This window comes from Tachysurus fulvidraco, chromosome 6 (assembly GCF_022655615.1).
Source record: "Tachysurus fulvidraco isolate hzauxx_2018 chromosome 6, HZAU_PFXX_2.0, whole genome shotgun sequence".
Classification (NCBI taxonomy): domain Eukaryota; kingdom Metazoa; phylum Chordata; class Actinopteri; order Siluriformes; family Bagridae; genus Tachysurus; species Tachysurus fulvidraco.
In genome coordinates, this window is record NC_062523.1 from 29825321 (window position 1) to 29845096 (window position 19776).

Here is a 19776-nt window from a genome sequence, read left to right on the forward strand (position 1 = left end):
TTCTGGCACTTGCCCTTGAAATCGTCTCCACCTGGATGTTGTAGGCTTGAGTCCAAACACTATAAGGAAATAAAATACAAGTGTGAAAAGCTCGCAAGAATCGCTCTTCCCCCCCCCTGTGGGACTTTCTGCACTCCAAAACGCACCTCGCTGACAGGAAAACTTTATGGCGATTTGTCGAGTCAAGCGTTAGACCTCGCGGAAAATGCTACGAGCGTGAACCGTCACATTCCGCACCTATGATGGAACCGTGCGCACTTTTTTTGCTAGCTGCATCCAGCTGCTGCTTTCTGATCTGTTACAGTACGTGACTAGCCGTAAACTTTCTAACGGCGGCTAATTTTTGTCTTCGGGTTTCTTTATACACTGAAGGGTAGATGCATTATTAATAGTTTTTTTTTATATTCTGAGACAATTTACAGCCACTAAGTACTCACCGATCTTAATACGATGAAAAATTAATATGATTACTTTGGAAATTAATACTTGTCAGAAGAAGATATCCATTTATAGTGAGCTATTATCCGGCCACAGCCGACAAGCCTTCCGACCTCTCTGTCCTTTCCTTGTTTCTCTAAATCCGAGGCATGGATTTGATTAAAGCAACGTAATATTGCTTGCTTCAGATTTACAGTGTGTTTTTTCCCGAACAAACCTTTGGACAAATCTTCGTCGGTGTTTGTTTGTCTTGATCCGAATTACATTTGAACAAATGCTCTGTCTCTGTGATGATCTATCTATACATCTATAGGGTTTCCCTTGAAGTTCTGGAAAGGGGAAGGCAGGAGATTTACAACTGTTCATGCCTCTTTCATAATATGACTTGCCAATAAAGTAACAGACTTTAAGAGGCCCATTAAACGTATGTGGGTGGCAGAGCAAAAAGAGAACGAGCAAGACCTTGGTTTTTAGCTTCCAAAAGGGAGGGTGTAATGAAGACCAAATGACTACTCAGGAGTCATTTATTTGATTTTTTTCTTCTCCCTCCTCTACCTCCAGCATACAGCTTCACTTAACTGGAAAGTTCTGCCCTGGGGAGCAAACGGCTGTCAGTTCCTCTTACTTCAGACTAACGTTGCCATCCACAGTGGCGAATTGGATGGAAAGGGAGGGGGACGACGGACAAATTATACACATTTTTACCCTGAGGGCAGGTGGATTTCAGGGGTTGTTTTCTCAGGTCACATGTAGGAGACATACATCTGTCACTCTGAAGTTAGCGCTGGATAGTTTAAGCGATCATCCTCTGATCTGTATAACGATTCACACCACGCACGATGTAGAGGTTCGTCCTCGCCGCTTTAAACCGGTTTAATCGCTCGTTGTCGTGTCAGCAGAAAACCGTCCGAACTGTATTCAGTCGAACACCTTGCTGTTTGCCTTACACAGAATTTAAGTTAGTCTGGGACAGAGGATACGGTATCAAGGCTTATCGAAGCTGAACATACCTTCCCCTTTCGTTACTAAAGAAAACACTGTGAAGGATTTAGGTTCTGCTGAATGATGCATACTTATCTAAGTCATTAGGCTCAAGGATAGGTGACGAGAGACCCATATCACTGTTTATGGTTCACTGGTCAAAACAAACCTCTTATCAGGATAGTTACCTACACCTTATCTTGAGAAAACATGGTCATGGTCTTTTAATGACCACTGACTCAGGCATGTGAAAGTGATCAAACCAAAAAAGAAAACATATATCCCTGATGAAAAAAAAAAACACACTTATCTATACTTGGCCTTAAAGCGAGCACTTTAAAGTTTAACCTGCCGTTCGGCGTCAGGTCGAAAGCCGGTAGAGCGGACGCACGGTACGCCTCGATCGAGTTGTCATGGTAAGTTCTGACCATTTGCTTCTGGGCTGCTGACTTAGAAAGTTTCACTACTGCAAATGTCTGGTTCAGGAAATGTACAAATAGGTGGACTAGAATACCACTGTTTCGTCACATGCATACAAGAAATACAAAACATGTCAAGGAGAGAGGAACCTGTCTGGGTGTTAAGCAGTTCTCACTCGATGGTCTGATTCGTGTACTGTATCTTCGTATCTTTATCTTCGTATCTACGGCCCTGAAAATACATGGGATGGAATTTTATTACAGTCACATTGTAATAAATCTTTTGTTAGCTGTTTATTAAAATTGCACCTCTGGAAGTATATTGGAAAAAGATCCGTCCTGCCAAAACCACTGAAGCAGACAAATATCCAGTGTCTAATATCTATTTGTTCGTTCGTCTCGCTAACGTTGTAGAAGAACGGCACTCTTTTCCTCTTAGGAGATTTGTTGCATCGGCAGAACGTCTCTCTTTGTATATCAGTCGGTCTGCCGTTTCTGTACGGTTACTACCGTGTCGTTTCTCGAAGTACGTGCTCAAAAGATTGCGATTAGACGCTGATGTTCGGGATTTGGGATATTAAAAATATGATTCTGTAGTTTTTTTTTTTTATTTCAAAATTTCCTAGGGGCTTTAAAATGCAAATCCGAGAAATAGTGAACTTTTTACTAAGAATCTGGGCAGATTTTGTGCCAACATGAAAAAATACCATTGTAAACAAACCATTAAATAAAGTATTCTAAAGTCTGACTTGAGCTAATGAGGGAGATTAGACTTCTACAGTAAGGTTTGACTTGGAAAACAAAAACAAAACAAAAAAAAGTACCCTCCAGTCAGGCTCTAATGGGTCAGAGGTCAACTGGCAGCATCTGGCATATAGCACAGAGGGATGTGTGGGCCATAGGGCCTACAGCTACATTCACCTACCTGGCAAAGATCAAGTTGGAGAAGATAGTGTTTGTGTGTGTATGTGTGTGTGTGTGTGTGTGTGTGTGTGTGTAAGAGACAGAGAGCAAAGTCATTATTAAATCATGCACCGTGGTAGTGTGAAGCTGGTAGATTTTCAGTTTAATAGGAAATATTACCGATTAAACATGTTACGCTCTTTTGTTGAGAAAAAGGGGGTCGCACTCCCACCTAGGTCGATAAATAATGCATGCTTTTTGGAAGTAGGCCTCGAGTCCCCATGAGAAGCCAGCAGGCTGCTAGGGCTGAAATAGCTTTATCATTGCCAACATTTACACGAGTGTGCTGTATATGCATATGCAATTAAATCGGAGTTCAGCTCGTCTTCAGCTTCAGCATAGCAGCTTGCTGTTAAGGAGAGAAAGAGCGACCGTGAGAGAGAGAGAGAGAGAGAGAGAGAGAGAGAGTGTGAGATAGAGAAAGAGTCTACATTTTACTAGACTGTGTCACCCTCGCTATGAGGTGGCTGTGAATTAATGCAATAGCCACAACAGATGACTGGGAAGACATCCATGATGAAAAGAAAAAGAACGCAAAACACAAATAACACCAGAGAGCAAGAGTAATAGAGCGGAGCTAATGAGTGGATACGTTTCTGTTAAGGAAAAGGATAAAGACAAGAAATACCTCAACAACACATAACTCCCACACAATCTGTTGCACCACACACACAAACAAGCACACACGGTACATGATATCGGTGCATGCAGCAAGAACCTTATCAGAGACAAACAGCTCGAGGGTTTGCATTTGCCTCTCTGATCAAGTGAGCAGGTTTGCCCGCTTTACATAACCGTAATAAACACACCTAAAGCATCCTGGTGCTAGTTTTGTTGTTTTTTTTGTTTTAAACCTCCTGCTGGGCTTTGACTAATTTGCTGTTTTTTTTTTCTTCTGACTGGCATAAGGCTTAATGGATTTGTCCAGACTGTGCATCTGAACACAGAAGATTTCACTGCTTTCATTGACTTTTAGATAGCTTTCAAATTTTCTGTGGTATTCAAGGGCAAATATGGCCAGACATGGGAGATGAATAGGCGAGACTATAAGATGATGAATAATATGAATTCTCTGTATCTCCTTCTCTCTCTCTCTCTCTCTCTCTCTCTCTCTCTCTCTCTCTCTCTCTCTCTCTCTCTCTCACATGCACACACACACACTTCATTTTTTTCACCAAGTCTTTCCTTACCGTGTTCGTCCTAACGGTGTTCACCTCTATCATGTTCTTCCTCATAGTATTCCGTCTTATCGTGCTCTCCCTCACGTCCTCCCCTCTATCCTATTCTTCCCCCTCTATCGTGTTCTTCCTCACTGTATTCTTTCTTCATCTTCTTCTCTCACAGTGTTCTCCTTTACCATGCGTCCGCCTCCTTCACCCTCGTGTTCAAAAAAGTCCGTTTTCCCTTTTAAACCGGATTCGTGCGATTTATTATTTAATAATAAATATGTTTTATAAACTATTTTAAACGGCGCCAAAGACGGAACACCGACTCACAGCAAAAGGGTAAAACGTTAAGGTGCAAATATGGAACTGTACGTAACATGTACGTGCTTTATTCTCTTTCCCAGTACCGATTTTCCCTAAACGTTAGATCCGTACCAGTGGCACGTGTCTGGAATTCTAATATATATATATATATTTTTTTACTCTTACAACAAGACAAACAAAGTCCTCAGAGCGGTACACATTTTAACGATGTGGGTTTGGAGCATTTAGGGAGTAATTTTGAATCAAAGCAGCTCTATGTTAATAGACAATAATAACCCTATTAACTGCCCACTTCCCTTCTGCATCTCCTTTAGTATGGAGGAAGTCCAAATCAGGTGACACAGCGGCTCGGTCAGATGGTACATTCTTTCTCGATGTGTTCGACGGTAATGGAAAAAAAAAACTATCTGATTAACACCGAAGACAGTTCTGCAGAGCAATGTGTGTGGGTGAGGATGTATTTTTTTACGAGGCAGTTCAGAACGACAAGGCAAAAACAAATACGACAGAAATGTTTTTTTGACGTACGAATGAGAAAGAACCAGAACACTGAGAGGTGAGAGGTGTTTGCCTATTTCAGTTACGGTTAACGCCTGTGAAGAGCTAATGTCAAGGTGTTAAAGCCTGATTAAGTTCCTCCCTTGAACACGCTGCTGAAGCACCAAGGCACGGTCACAGTGCTCACACTTCTGAAAGGGGAACTTGTCGTCCGTGGCCTGTCACACCTTATTCCCCTCCTGGGCTGATAAGAGACAGTTTGATAACAGTGAAAAAAAAACAGCTTGTTGCTTGTTTCTTGTGCACACACAATTATTATTATTATTATTATTATTATTATTATTATTATTATTATTATTATTATTATTATTATTATTATTGTTATTATTATTATTATTGTTATTATTATTATTATTATTATTATTATTATTATTATTGTTATTATTATTATTATTATTATTATTATTATTATTATTATTATTATTAGTCTAAAGCAATGACTTTAAATGTATCAAGTCATTTTTTTTTTATTAGATTAGATTAACTTTTAAATAGCGTATAGAGTTACCGGTCTTGCAAGCGAGGGCTTATAAATGGAGAGGCAACCTCAGGGAGGATATGAACCACAGGCCCTTCACTATTGTTTAAATAGTAGGTTTTCGAGACAGTAGGTTTTTCTTGGCACCTGCATCGATGGCAATGCTCCCTAAAACAGACAGTTTCACAGGCCTTTTGTGTTTTCAGAAAACATATTTTTTTGGCATCGGTCTGGGTTTCTCTTCTTTCCATGGCGTTCTCGGAGACGGTCAGAGCTCCACTAGTTCGAGATGACCTCTGTTCGGGCCTCGTGTTATTTTTTGTCCTTTGTCTCCAAAAAATATAGCAGCGGTGAATGTTTACAGAAGTGCAGCAGAAGCGATTGCACAAGCGAGCGTGTAGTGAAAGAAATATGTGTGTATACTGTAAAAAGTATACTGTGTGTTTTATATATACTGTATATATATAGATTTTGACACACACACACACACACACACACACACACACACACACACACACACACGTTCTCGCAGTTCACCCGCATTGTAACACTACAGTATAGAGTTGCACGTCTCTCTGCCACTCCCTGTGATGTTCACAGATACTTCACAAGCACGGAAATCTTTACTTCAAACCTAGGTTTTTCCTCCGCTGGGAAAAAGACTTTAGCTCCGAATGAATGAATATGACTTCCGTCTGAGCTGCTAATGTGATCGGCGCGTGGTCCCAGGAGGCAGCGAGGGGGATGAGTCCTCCACGGCGAGCAGGAGGAAGTGGAGGAACAATGGCCTCCTCAATATTTACTGCATCTCAATTCTCAGAGTCTGTCTTGTAGTGTTCCTAAACAAAAAAACACGCTCATCGTGTGTGTGTGTGTGTGTGTGTGTGTGTGTGTGTGTGTGTGTGTGTGTGTCTGTGTGTGTGTGTGTGTGTGTGTGTGTGTGTGTGTGTGTGTGTTTAATTTCTTTTTTTCCTCATCAAGTTGTGTTTGTAAAAGAGAGAGTGTGTGAAGTGAATACGCTCCAGATCTGAAGGTTGCTTTAAGGAGGGGGGGGGGGAGCTGTAAGCGCTAAAGTACCTTTTGATTACAGTAATCTACATTCTAATTATCCACTTTAGCTAATTATCACCTTGCCTTACCCCAGGTGTGTTCCTGTAAACACTAACACACACACACACACACACACATACACACACACATTCACTTTCTCACTCCCTGGCGTCGGTTTTAATCCTCTCCCTCCCGCAGTGAGGCAGGGATCTCCTCCAGATGTTCCAGTCTCTTGTTAATAACAAAGCTATTAATTCATAAAACGCACGATTCCAGATGTATAGCATCCGTTTACGGCGAATTAGTCAACTTAAAAGAAGCGTAATGACTAATTACGCTTTCGTATAAAAGCAACAGATTCATTTTATTCAGTCTGTACAGCAGAAGTCTCTTCGGTTTCGTCCGCCTTCTGGCTCGCGGGTTAAAAAAAGGACCGTGATGTACTCAGGCTCATTTCTCTCCTGTGGCTTCATGGGCAAAGGGCAGGGCTTGAGGTCATGGGGGTGTCAGGAAAGGGACCTAAAGGCCTGAACAGAGCTCTTCCCTTGTGCGCTACCTGGCAGGGATGCTATTCAGGTGACGTCGCTTCAGACGCAAGTGTATGTGTGCGAGGATGTGTGTAGGAGGGAGTGCCGAACAGATGTGTTTTACTTCCTTATTAACATCACAAAGAGCTGCTCTGATTGAAGGGGGCTCTAATTCTCTTTGGTGGGATGTCCCCATTCACACACACACGCACACACACCAACACTCCAACTGACCTCTTTAGAAGGCTTCCACCTACACTGCCAGCTGGTAACTGGAGGAGTTGTTTCTGTGTACTCCATAACACATTATCTCCCAATGCGTCACAAACGTATGCCTACGTGTGTGTCCGGTATAAACCGGCTCGATAAATCTACTCGACAACGTAAAGAGAGAATAAAATAAATAAATAAATAAATAAATAAATAAATAAATAATTCGATAAATAAGGCGGATCGGGTGTAAACGGATCGGAATTGCTGCTGTCTTCCGAAACCGACCAGCGAATCACTCCCTTAATTGTTAAAAAGTCATTCAGCTCATCATCGCGTCGAAGAAACAGGGCTTACTCTAATCTGCACCGGCAGCGGCGTATGTTATTGTAACGTCCTAATTAATCTTACAGGAGGTGTAATGCGACCTCAGATTACGTCTGCACCTCAAACGGATTAATTAATGTTTCTAATCAGCGGCAGCAAAATTAATTTTGCCCTGATTACACGCCTTCGAATTTGCATGTGCTTAACGCTTGAATTTTTTTTTCCCCTTCCATACTATGATACTATACACACACACACACACACACACACACACACACACACACACACACACACACACACACACACACACAGAGGTTAAGAGCAGATATAACATAATGTGGATCATGCTTAGTCGGATATATTCACATTAATAGTGCTACTGTGTTTGGAAATGCTTTAATGTTGATATATGTTTACACACACACACACACACACACACACACACACACACACACACACACACACACACACACACACACACACACACACACACAGAGGTTAAAAGCAGATAACATAACATAATATGGATCATACATAGTCGGATATATTCGCATTAATAGTGCTACTGTGTTTGGAAATGCTTTAATGTTGATATATGTTTACACACACACACACACACACACACACACACACACACACACACACACACACACACACACACACACACACACAGAGGTTAAAAGCAGATAATATAACATACACATTGGATATATTCACATTAATAGTGCTACTGTGTTTGGAGATGCTTTAATGCTGATACACACATACACACACACACACACACACACACACACACACACACACACACACACACACACACACACACACACACACACACACACACACACACAGAGGTTAAAAGCAGATAATATAACATACACATTGGATATATTCACATTAATAGTGCTACTGTGTTTGGAGATGCTTTAATGCTGATACACACATACACACACACACACACACACACACACACACACACACACACACACACACACACACACACACACACAGAGGTTAAAAGCAGATAACATAACATAATATGGATCATACATAGTCGGATATATTCACATTAATAGTGCTACTGTGTTTGGAGATGCTTTTATGCTGATATATGTTCACACACACCACACACACACACACACACACACACACACACACACACACACACACACACACACGCACACGCACATGCCCTATTGGGAGCCATTTGAAGCCAAGTGATATTGATGCTACTGAGAATGTTTTAGAGATGATGGAAAGCTAAGGAGCGGCGTAGCTGACAGTTGCTCAACCTGCTGCTCGACGCCGAGCGTTCTAGCCATTCACGATGCTCCGTGTTTTAGACAGAGCTTTCAAAGATGGAGGCAGATTAAGTCCTAATGACTTAGAATAAGAGGCGGTGTTTAAAACCAGGAGGGAAAACATCCAGACAGCTATATGGCTTGGGCGAAGCTCTCGTCTCACTTTTTTCCCCTCTCCTGTGCGTCATCTATGGAGTTGGATATCTATAATTGAGGCGCTTGCCGCCCAACCCAAAACCAGTGAACATCATTTTCCTCTCATCACATGGCCGAGAGCGCTCTCCTACTCTCTCAATCCCTCTCTCGCTCTCTCTCCTACTCTCTCTCTCTCTCTCTCTCTCTCTCTCGTCTCGCTCGGCAATCATTTGCGGCGATTATTAAAAACACCGCTGTTTCCGAGGTACCTCTGGAGAGCTATACTAGAGTGAAGTGCTGAAGTGAGGAACGATAGAAAATAAATAAATAAAGAAATAAAACTGTTGTGTTTTGTGTATACAACACAACGCCCGGAGGCGCAGATTGAACTTCTTCATTTATTTCCATTTTTTGGCATGTTACCACACGACCGCGGAGCTCAGGTTCATGCGGCCATGCGTTTACTCTCAGGGCAGAAGGAGAGGAGAGGAGGAAGCTTAGAGGAGAGGAAGAGATGTGGATGTGGGTGGGTTGTCAAGGGCTTGGTTGGGTGGATGGGTGGATGGATGGAAGCTTGGATGGATGATTGGATGGATGGATGGATGGATGGATGGATAGATGCATGGTTGGAAAGTACTACTCCTAGCATGAATATTTTATGAGCAACCTGTCTTCTGCTCACAAACCTCCATTTAGATCGCACTCCGAGGTGCCCGACTTGGCCCACATGTAGCTGTTAGCTGATAGAAAATACCCAACAAGCACCTCTGGCAGCGGCACACAGGGAGAAACCTAATCTCTACACAATCCAAGCTGCTTCCTTTTAGCTACCATTTCTGCCTTTCCTTTCTTTCCTTTCAGAATTTATTTATCAGTTTCTTTTTCTTTTGAAGTTTCATTTGCAAAAAAAAAAAAATCTTCACGGTAAGTGAAAGACGAGTCGCCGGAGAAAGGACGTGAAAAACTGACAACAAAGATGTTTTCGACAGGATCTATTTTTTGAAAGCTTAAAAAAAAAAGAAGAAGAAGAAGAAGAAGAAGCGATTTTACATCGAGACGATGAAGCAGTTTTGGTTAAGCGGGAGAAAAAAAAAAGAGGAAGAGCTCTCGCAGCTTTGCCTCGGTGAAGGGAACCTGGTGTTGCTTTAGTGGTGAAACTGTTTGAACAGCCAGTGACCGACAGGACCGATCACACGCTGAGAGCCACCGAGCATCTGCCGAGAGATTTGCATATTAATTGACCCATATTAACTCCCTCTTTAAAAAAAAAAAAAGAAGAAGAAGAAGAAAAAGAAGAAGAAGATGGAAGACTTTTTCTGCTCTCACCTGGTTTATTATTTTTGGAAAGTTCTGTGTGTCACTAGTTGCTTTAACCCTCTGTATTCGTGAATAATATTAAATTATTATTATTATTATTATTATTATTATTATTATTATTATTATTATTCCTACTTTATTATTATTATTATTATTATTATTATTATTATTATTATTATTATTATTATTATTATTCCTACTTTATTATTATTATTATTATTATTATTATTATTATTATTATTATGATTATTATTATTATTATTATTAACACAATAAAGAGCCCTAATGTAATCGGAGTGAAATAAGAACAATGTTTATTATTAACAGTTTCATGGTTTTGTTTATAATAAAATCAAGGACTATATTTCAGAACATACTAAATACTAAAAGCGTATACAGATTAGATTAAGATTTAGATTAAGATTAAGATTAAGATTAAGATTAGATTCTCTCAGACAGGATGCAATGCATGTGACACTGAGAGGAGAAATTTTTCTTCATTTTTTTTTCTTACTCTAGCGTGCATTTTCTTCCCATCTTCCTGCCTTTTCTGATTCTTGCCCTAGCCAGCCGTTGTGTATTTCTCCCTAGGCCGTAGAGAACACACACACACACACACACACACACACACACACACACACACACACACACACACACACACACACACACACACACACACACACACACTGAGGCTGGTGGAGGCCCAGAACAGTTGTCGAGAGAGCGAGGGGTAACATGTGCATGCGGTGGGCACAGATGGTGGGTCTGTGAGCGGGAGGAGAGGGGGGTAAGGTGGGCCGTCTGGCGGCATGAGCAAATTTAGGATCCCCTATCTCTTTTTTCTCCTCTCTCTCTCTCTCTCTCTCTCTCTCTCTCTCTCTCTCTCTCTCTCTCTCTCTCTCTCTCTCTCTCTCTCTCTCTCTCTCTCTCTCACTCCCTCAGTCTGTCTCTCCTCCCCTTTTTTTTTCTTCCCCAGCCTGTTGCATAGGGGTTCTCCAGTAGACAAATGGGAGTTTAATTCAATTAGGGGGCAGGCTACTGTTGCCTCCTCACTGCTGGGCCTGAGGAGCATGACAGCCCCCTACACACACACACACACACACACACACACACACACACACACACACACACACACACACACACACACACACACACACACTTAGAGATAATCGAGTCTTTACTTATATTACGTACATATATTCAAAAGTTATAACACTTCGCCACTGTGAGCACACACACACGCGCACACACACACACACACACACACACACACACACACACACACACACACACACACACACACACACACACACACACACACACATACATTTAGAAATATTGGAGTCTTTTCTTATATACAGTGTGTTTATATACATATATTAAAAAGATACAACACTGCACACACACACACACACACACACACACACACACACACACACACACACACACACACACACACACACACACACATTCTCTGTCCTTGATGCATCCACCCCCCCCCACCGCCTGTCCTTGTCCAGGTTCTCTATAATGGTTCACGCATAGTTGAGTTTGCACTGAAGATTGTGGAACGCACCAAAGCCTTCCACTTTCTCTCATTCTCTCTCTCTCTCTCTCTCTCTCTCTCTCTCTCTCTCTCTCTCTCTCTCTCTCTCTCTCTTTGTACCCCTGCTTGTGCTGCTGACCTCTCAGCCAGCCTGGCCTTAAAACAAACAGTGGCTCTCTCGCTCAGCTCACACACACACACACACACACACACACACACACACACACACACACACACACACACACACACACACACACACACACACACACCCAGACAGATCAGCTCAGTAGGAACATCTAAATCACTCGGAGCAGAAATTATCAAATTTATCAGGATCTTTCTGTTGTGAAGTAAGAATGTGTGTCTGTGTGTGTCTGTGTGTGTGAGTGTGTGTGTGTGTGTGTGTGTGTGTGTGTGTGTGTGTGTGTGTGTGTGTGTGTGTGTGTACACTAAAGTTGTTGTATTTCACTTATGACAATCTTTTCCTCTACGTTTTAAAAGTAACTGCTAACACTGGAGACAGTTAAGGTTCTCCCTTCTTTTTCACTTTGCATGTGTTTATTAGATGAGAAATCCTGACCAAACCTAACAAACCTCCCCAGAACACCGCTGTCCTTACCGTCTGGTAGAAAAGCATCATTTTGAACTTGGCTACATTCACAAGGACCAATTTTGTACAATAGTACAGTATATAATACAAAGACGAGGCCCTTTTACATGCTGTTGACCGTCACAGGTACAGGTACAGGTACAGGTACAGGTACAGGTACAGGTACAGGTACAGGTACGGGGCTTAAGATTACGAGTCCCTTGTCAGCGATAAATAGCAGCTAATGCATGAAGACAGATTTATCATCCTCACTACATGTGTATAAAAGCTTCCTCATACACAGGATGCTTGCTTCTAACCCAGGTCCAAAAGTGAGTCATCAGTCTTTCCACTCCATCATTTTCTTTTCTTTCTGCTGCCTTGATTTGATTTATGTGGATCATTTCCAGGCTCTAGCCGCTAGGCAGCGACCTTTTTTCTTCTCCTTTTTTTTCTTCTTTCAAACGCACCGCTGCCTCACCTAGTTGGTTCCCTTCCCCCCCTCCTTTCTCTCCCTCGCTCAGGTGATGCACAGGAGAGAGAGAGAGAGAGAGAGAGAGAGAGAGAGAGAGAGAGAGAGAGAGAGAGAGAGCGGTTATTTTCCACTGCCTGTGCAGGCTGCTTTCATTACCGTAGCGGACGAGGGGAGAAGAGGAGACGTACCTGGCTGCCGTTTGATACGGATAAGTGCCTCGTCTCGGGCTGCCTCTGATCGTTTTTAACCGTGCGTTTGGAGAGATCGGGTTTGATGGAGAGCGAGATAGAAATGGACAGAGAGGAAGATGACGAGGAGACGGATACCAGCCGAGTGACCTTCGAACGTGGAACGCGAGGAGGCGTAACGTGATCTTAAGCTTGTCGGATCGTGAATGAAACACCGAGAGCCTACGTGCTTTTCTAGAATCCATCCAAATTTGGATATGATCGAACCCACGCATGGTGCGACGGCGTTCGAACGCGATCAGGTGAGGACGGTGAGGACGGATCTTTTTCTTCCGGCGCTTGGAAAACATTCACGGACATGAGGGAATGCTGAAAATATGCATTTGGTCACACACATGGACACAAACACCTGTCGGAACAGCTGGGACGTATGGAACGAGCGCGCGCGCACACACACACACACACACACACACACACACACACACACACACACACACACAACATGAGTGGAGTGGAGTGTGTGAATCTAGGTCTGTGGAGTGATACCATAGGCCACTGGAAAAATCTTTAAATCTTTGGACTGTTATGCTTTTAAAGACATTATGCATTTAGTGTTCACTTACTTCTGGGACCTCGGAACATTTTAAAAAAACGAGGACGACAGATAAGATGATAGGTGGGGCTATGCTGAAAACTGACAAAGAGAAGATAGAGGGAGAGGGAGTTTGGGAAAGAGAAAAAGATATGAGAGAGAGAGAGAGAGAGAGAGAGAGAGAGAGAGAGAGAGAGAGAGAGAGAGAGAATGAGAGAGAGAGAGAGAGAGAGAGAGAGAGAGAGAGAGAGAGAGAGAGAGAGAGAGAGAGGTGGCCTCTTTGTCTCTAGGGCGAGCACAATGGGCCGTTCACTGCAGACATTACAAGGCAGGACAGCTGGCAGGATAGCAGGATAGATACGACAGCCAATAGGATCGCTAGATGGGCGGGGCAACCATTACACGAGCACATCTGATTGGCAGCTTGTAGCCACTCACATTATATTCATGTATTCTTCTAGTCATATTGGAAGAGAGAAAAGTCTTTGGACATTCTGGCTGTTCGTCTAGCTGTTAATTTTCTCACTCACCGCTTCATTAAAATGTGTCTGTCAAGACACATGCACACACAAACCAACACACACACACACACACACACACACACACACACACACACACACACACACACACACACACACACACACACACTCTCACACTCATATTCCCATCTGCCATGCCACCAGACTCATTTGACCTTCGAGGTAAACAGTGTGATGGATTGCTTTTGTGTTGCAAGGTTTTTGTGTCTTGCATGTGGTAATGGCTACACACACACACACACACACACACACACACATATACACACACACACACACACATACACACACACACACATACACACACACACACACACACACGCATACACACACACACACACACGCATACACACACCCATACACACACACACACACACATACACACACACATACACACACACACACACACACACACACATATACACACGCATACACACACACACACATACACACACACACACACACACACACACACACACACACACACACACACACACACACACGCTTGTGCATAGCCAGCGAAGTGCATTTGACATGAGTCAAAATATTTCTCTTCCTGAAGTCATTCTTCAAACCTAAACATTTTCCTTGTTCTATTTGTAGCAGAAAGATCTGAAGGAAATTAAAGCCACGGAGACTTTTCTCCCGAACGCCAAAAGAAAAACACACTCCTGTAATGTAATTTGCGATGTCGCATCTCGGTAACAAGCTCATCCCTTTAAAACAAAACCTGTCTGAGCGTTAAAAGGGAAAGGCTGATGGTTGGTTCAGTATTTTGTGTGGGCATGATGTCACGGCTCCTCTTAAACTCAAACAGCTCAGCGGTCGCCTATTATTGATATTCAGCTCCCTGACCTCTGGATTCATTCTCTCAGCCTTCCCTTCTCATCCCTCCCCCTCTCTTTCATTCCCTTTCGACTTATACTCCCACCATCCAGCCACTGAGATGTAACTAACGTCTTAAACTTAGGGCCATGTGTAACAACATATACTGTACATACCTGGAAAATTGGAGTTTTAGAGCTGTTTGGAAATATGAGAGCAGTTTCTGTGGCTCTGAAGTCTTGGAAGATGATTGAGAGAAAGTGTGTGTGTGTGTGTGTGTGTGTGTGTGTGTGTGTGTGTGTGTGTGTGTGTGTGTGTGTGTGTGTGTGTGTGTGTGTGTGTGAGAGAGCAATATAAGGTTGCAGTATGTACAAGGTATATCCAGACCACACACAGAGCTACTTATGTCTTACTTTCCACTACTCCCTTAAAGCCTCCTTTTCTCACTTTCATTTGAGTAAGGAAAGGACTTTGGTGTCTTTACCCCGCTCTCCTAAATAATCCCACCGGTCACACCTCTTACTAAAAAATCTTTTTGTCCCTTGCCCCTCCTCAACCCCCTCCCTCCCCCATCCTCTCTCTATTCCACCTCTCCCCTCTCTTTTGGTATTCAGCCAGCGGCCCGGCGCGTTTTTGCGCCCATCCCTCGCTCCCCTTTTTAATGTGCACCTGTTGCGCAGTTGTCCTGGCCCTGGCAAATGTGACCGCCGCCAATCACACAAAGATCATATTATGATCGGCTACGTGCTGGCTAATCTTCCCCCTTTCCCCGGGCGAGTCCTTAGAGGTACAGGCCGTCTTTTTTCCGCCTGGGAACCTGCGAGAGGGAGAAAAAAAAAAAAGCCAGGTCAGTGCTGTTTAGTTAAATGAATGGGGTCCTGCGGACAGATTAAGGGGTAGTAGGGTGTGGGATCGAGGGAGCCGGGAAAAAAAAACGAACACGGCTGAGAAGAAGAGAGTGTTGTTTTTGAAGCCGTGTTCGAACGAGGACGAGACAAACATCAGCAATTAGGTCTCAGATTTGGCCATTAGAGCCATTTCCCACTAACTCCGTCCGGGTTTGGCAGAGTGCCGGGCTGATAAGGTGCTGCCGAGTACAGAGAAACTCCCAACACAGAGCTTCCCATGAAGTCATGTCCATTTGTACTGCAACACCTCACTGCACTCGTTTTATTCTCGACTTCTTTATGTCCTGGATCGTGTTATGTATAATTTCGGATACTGGGATCTAGGCTTTACGGCCTGGTCCTGAGACCTCAGACAACTCGTGTAAAACGTGGCAATAAAAGAACATGATTTTACAGGACACTTAGACTTTGCTTAGCTGTACTTGATTAGTTTAGACTCCCTAACCAGCCACAGTGTCATAACCATCGTGCAAACACGAACTATTTTGGCGTGCATGGGAATTTCCCCAGTCCTGCTCCTGGCTTTGTTGTCCCTCCTGAACGGGAGCCATGCGTGTAAACCGGTGGAAAGATCCAAACTGTGAAAGATCTTTGTGAAAATGATGAATGAATGGTGATAAATGTCAGCGGTTTCCTGTCTGTCTCCTTCACAGTTCTGAGCTCCGATGAAGAGGACAGACTGCAGGGTTCGGAGGGAGAGGGGAGCCCGGTCGGCGTTCCCAGCCTCGAGCCGTCACCCCGAGTGGCACATGCCCTCCTTTCATGCAGAGAAGACGAGGAGGACGAGAGCCATGACATCTGGCAACACACGGACCTCAACGGTGCAGGTGAGAGCCAGGTTTCATCTCTACTCCCTTTATTTAAAACATTTTATCAGTAATTGACACAGATGACACATTTTCCATCAATTCACAGTTTGTTTGTTTTTACCCCGATCACCTTGCGTTGTTGCCTCGTTGCCTCTAACTATGAGTTGACTCTGAGATGAAACGAACGGCTTGTGTGGAGTTAAAACTCATCTGTTAGTCATCTCCTTCAGAAGTTACTTACACCTGACCTTATGCATCATTCCCACTCCTACACGTCTCTTCTTTTGTCTCTTTCTTCAAATCTTCTTTCCATCCCCCCTTTCTCTCTGTTTCAGAAGCGATCGACTTCAACGACAAGCCTCATGCTAGCGAGGCTCAAAAGACAAATTCTTTTAATTAGGATCTGAGAGACATTATTTAGCACAAGCCTGCCATGACCGAGGCCTCATTAAGAGCATTAAATGGAATTTTTAGTATTATGATATTATGATATCCATTTACATGCATAATGGTACCGCAATCCGCTGACAGTTACGAAGTGGAGGGAGAACCTAACCGGGTCACCCAGAGGTTTTTTTTTTTAAACCACTCGAACCATACGTCTTTCTTTTCTTAAACTTAGAACGAGTGTGAGATTGTTAGCATAGCAATAGCTAGCTCGATTTATAGAACCGGCCTCAGGTCGGGTTGCATTTTACTCCGGTACTACTAATAAAACTTGGATGCCGGATTACCGAGTAGACATGTACACTCCGGCATCCTAATTAGCAGCTCTATATAGAAGCGAATACGAGGACAGAAATACAGCCCTGACGTTTTATTCGGATTAGCTTCGAAATGCTAACATTTCAGCGCCTGCCACGAGCTCTCGGTCACACGATCCCGCTTGACTACGAACCGTTGTAGAAAGGACATCATTTACATTTACGGCATTTAGCAGACACCCTTATCCAGAGTGACTTACAACTTAGCAACTAAGGGTTAAGGGCCTTGCTCAGGGACCCGGCAGTGGCAGCTTGGTGGACCTGGGGTTCGAACCCATGACCTTCCGATCAGTAGTATATTATATTAATAGCCATATATTTTGTCTATAGCACATACGATTCTGTAAATTTCAGTTTATACTAATAGCCATCTGCATATTATATTCATAGTACATCTATATTCATCTGTATATTATATTCATAGTACATATATATTCATCTGTATATTATATTCATAGTACATCTATATTCATCTGTATATTATATTCATAGTACATCTATATTCATCTGTATATTATATTCATAGTACAAACACATCTGTAAATTACTGTTCATAGTAATAGCCATATATTTTGTTACATCCTTCTGTAAATTTCAGTTATAATTATAGCCATCTGTATATTATGTTCATAGTACACACACATCTGTAAATCACTTCTATATTAACATTTAATTTAACTCATTTAAATCTTGTAAACACTGTATATCCTGCACATATTGCACTCTCGTTAGACCTAAACCGTATTCCGTTGCCTTGTACTTGTACATGTGTAATGACAATAAAGTTGAACCTAATCTAATCTAATCCAATCTAATCTAATCTAGTGACAAATGTCAGAGATAATTTATAATAATAACTTCATTTGAAATTTTTTGAAACAATTTTTATTCTGTTTCTACATTTTTTTTTTGTAAAGCAGTTAAAAGGGCTATACATATACATTAAATTGAATTTACATCAGAAACAATACTTTACGTTTCGGAAAAAAACGGCTTGACGGTGGGACACACAAAAAAGCGTCCTGTAGGTTAACGGTGTAAATGCGGGTGTACGTGACAGCTTTGAGTGTTGCATGAATCATCAACTTTACCCTAGAACTTCCTCTTTTTCATGATATGTTTGCCAGTAAAAACATCAGCTCAGCATTCATGCGGCGGGTTTTTCTTCATCCAAATGTATTATTAGATTATCGGTATTTAGAAATAACGCAGCACATGATGTCCGATCAGCGCGTCTCATCTCGCACAAGACGAGCGCTGTTTGCTGTGGACGTTGCCGTGGACGTAGCACGCTAATCCTTGTTTATCTAGCTTCCCTTAAATAACTCGATGGCATCGACACCAGCGAAAGAGACAAAGCTACGTTTCGGAAGGCCGCAACAGACGACCCACTCAAATAAAACTTAACACCACGGCGATACTTGACTGAAAAATGAACTGCAACTGCCATAAGCAGAACTGATCCTTTAATATTGTGGTGGTTTTGTCTGTTGAGGAAACTATACATTTTCCAGAAAATGTTTATAAGCTCCAAGAGATGATGATGATGATGATGATGATGATGATGATGATGATGATGATGATAATGAGCTTAGCAAACATACATCGCGGAAACAACACTTTTCGAGTTCAAGGGAAGATGCGAGCCGACTCCGGACCTACGGACGCTCGTCCGTCCTGCGCAGAAGGAGAAAGTTTGATCTAAAGCAAACCTCTTATTATGCGAATGAGCTGTTTCGTTTATTTCGAGTGAAATCATTCCAAGCATTTGTTCTTTTTTTGGGGCTTGCAGATGTCTTTCGGTAGCTTCTCTTAAATGTCAATCTTTCAATTAGGGGAGAAGTGAGATTAATAAAAAAAGAAAAAAAAAAAAAAAGAAGTTTCGGTTGTCATACACAGATAATAGGAAGGAAACTTGAGAGAAGTTCAGAAATTAAACAGCACTAATGCTGTGTGTGTGTGTGTGTGTGTGTGTGTGTGTGTGTGTGTGTGTGTGTGTGTGTGTGTGTGTGTGTGTGTGTGTGGAATATGGACTCTTGGTGTTTTACTTATTGTGGTGGAGGTGCTCTATATCCTCCTTTTGAAGGGGAAGCTTATGATACTTGTGACTGCCGGTAAGAGGTCACATGAGCGCGAGCAGGAGGAACAAATACAGTAAGTTCAGTTCATGAGCAAGACGTCTTCAGGAGCCGAGACGCACCTCGTTCATAAAATACCGTGATTTGAGAGAACCGTCCATTCGTGTCGTTCAACACGGAGGAAAAAGCAAAAAGCAAACCACAAACCTTTCGTCTGTCTTCATTCCAGCAAACACGTGTTGCTTTGTCCTTGTTTTATTGTTGAATTGTCA

The 19776-nt window shown here is 42.5% G+C and overlaps 1 protein-coding gene across 4 annotated transcripts in view; it reads left to right on the top strand.

Annotated features, from left to right (window-relative positions):
• zeb2a (zinc finger E-box binding homeobox 2a) overlaps positions 1-19776 on the top strand; it is a 49372-nt gene that overhangs the window by 19095 nt on the left and 10501 nt on the right. For all 4 annotated transcript variants that reach the window (XM_047814465.1, XM_047814462.1, XM_047814463.1 and 1 more), the window contains one exon: positions 16507-16680. In XM_047814465.1, coding sequence (XP_047670421.1) covers positions 16507-16680 — 174 coding nt within the window. The remainder of the gene's footprint in view (positions 1-16506; positions 16681-19776) is intronic.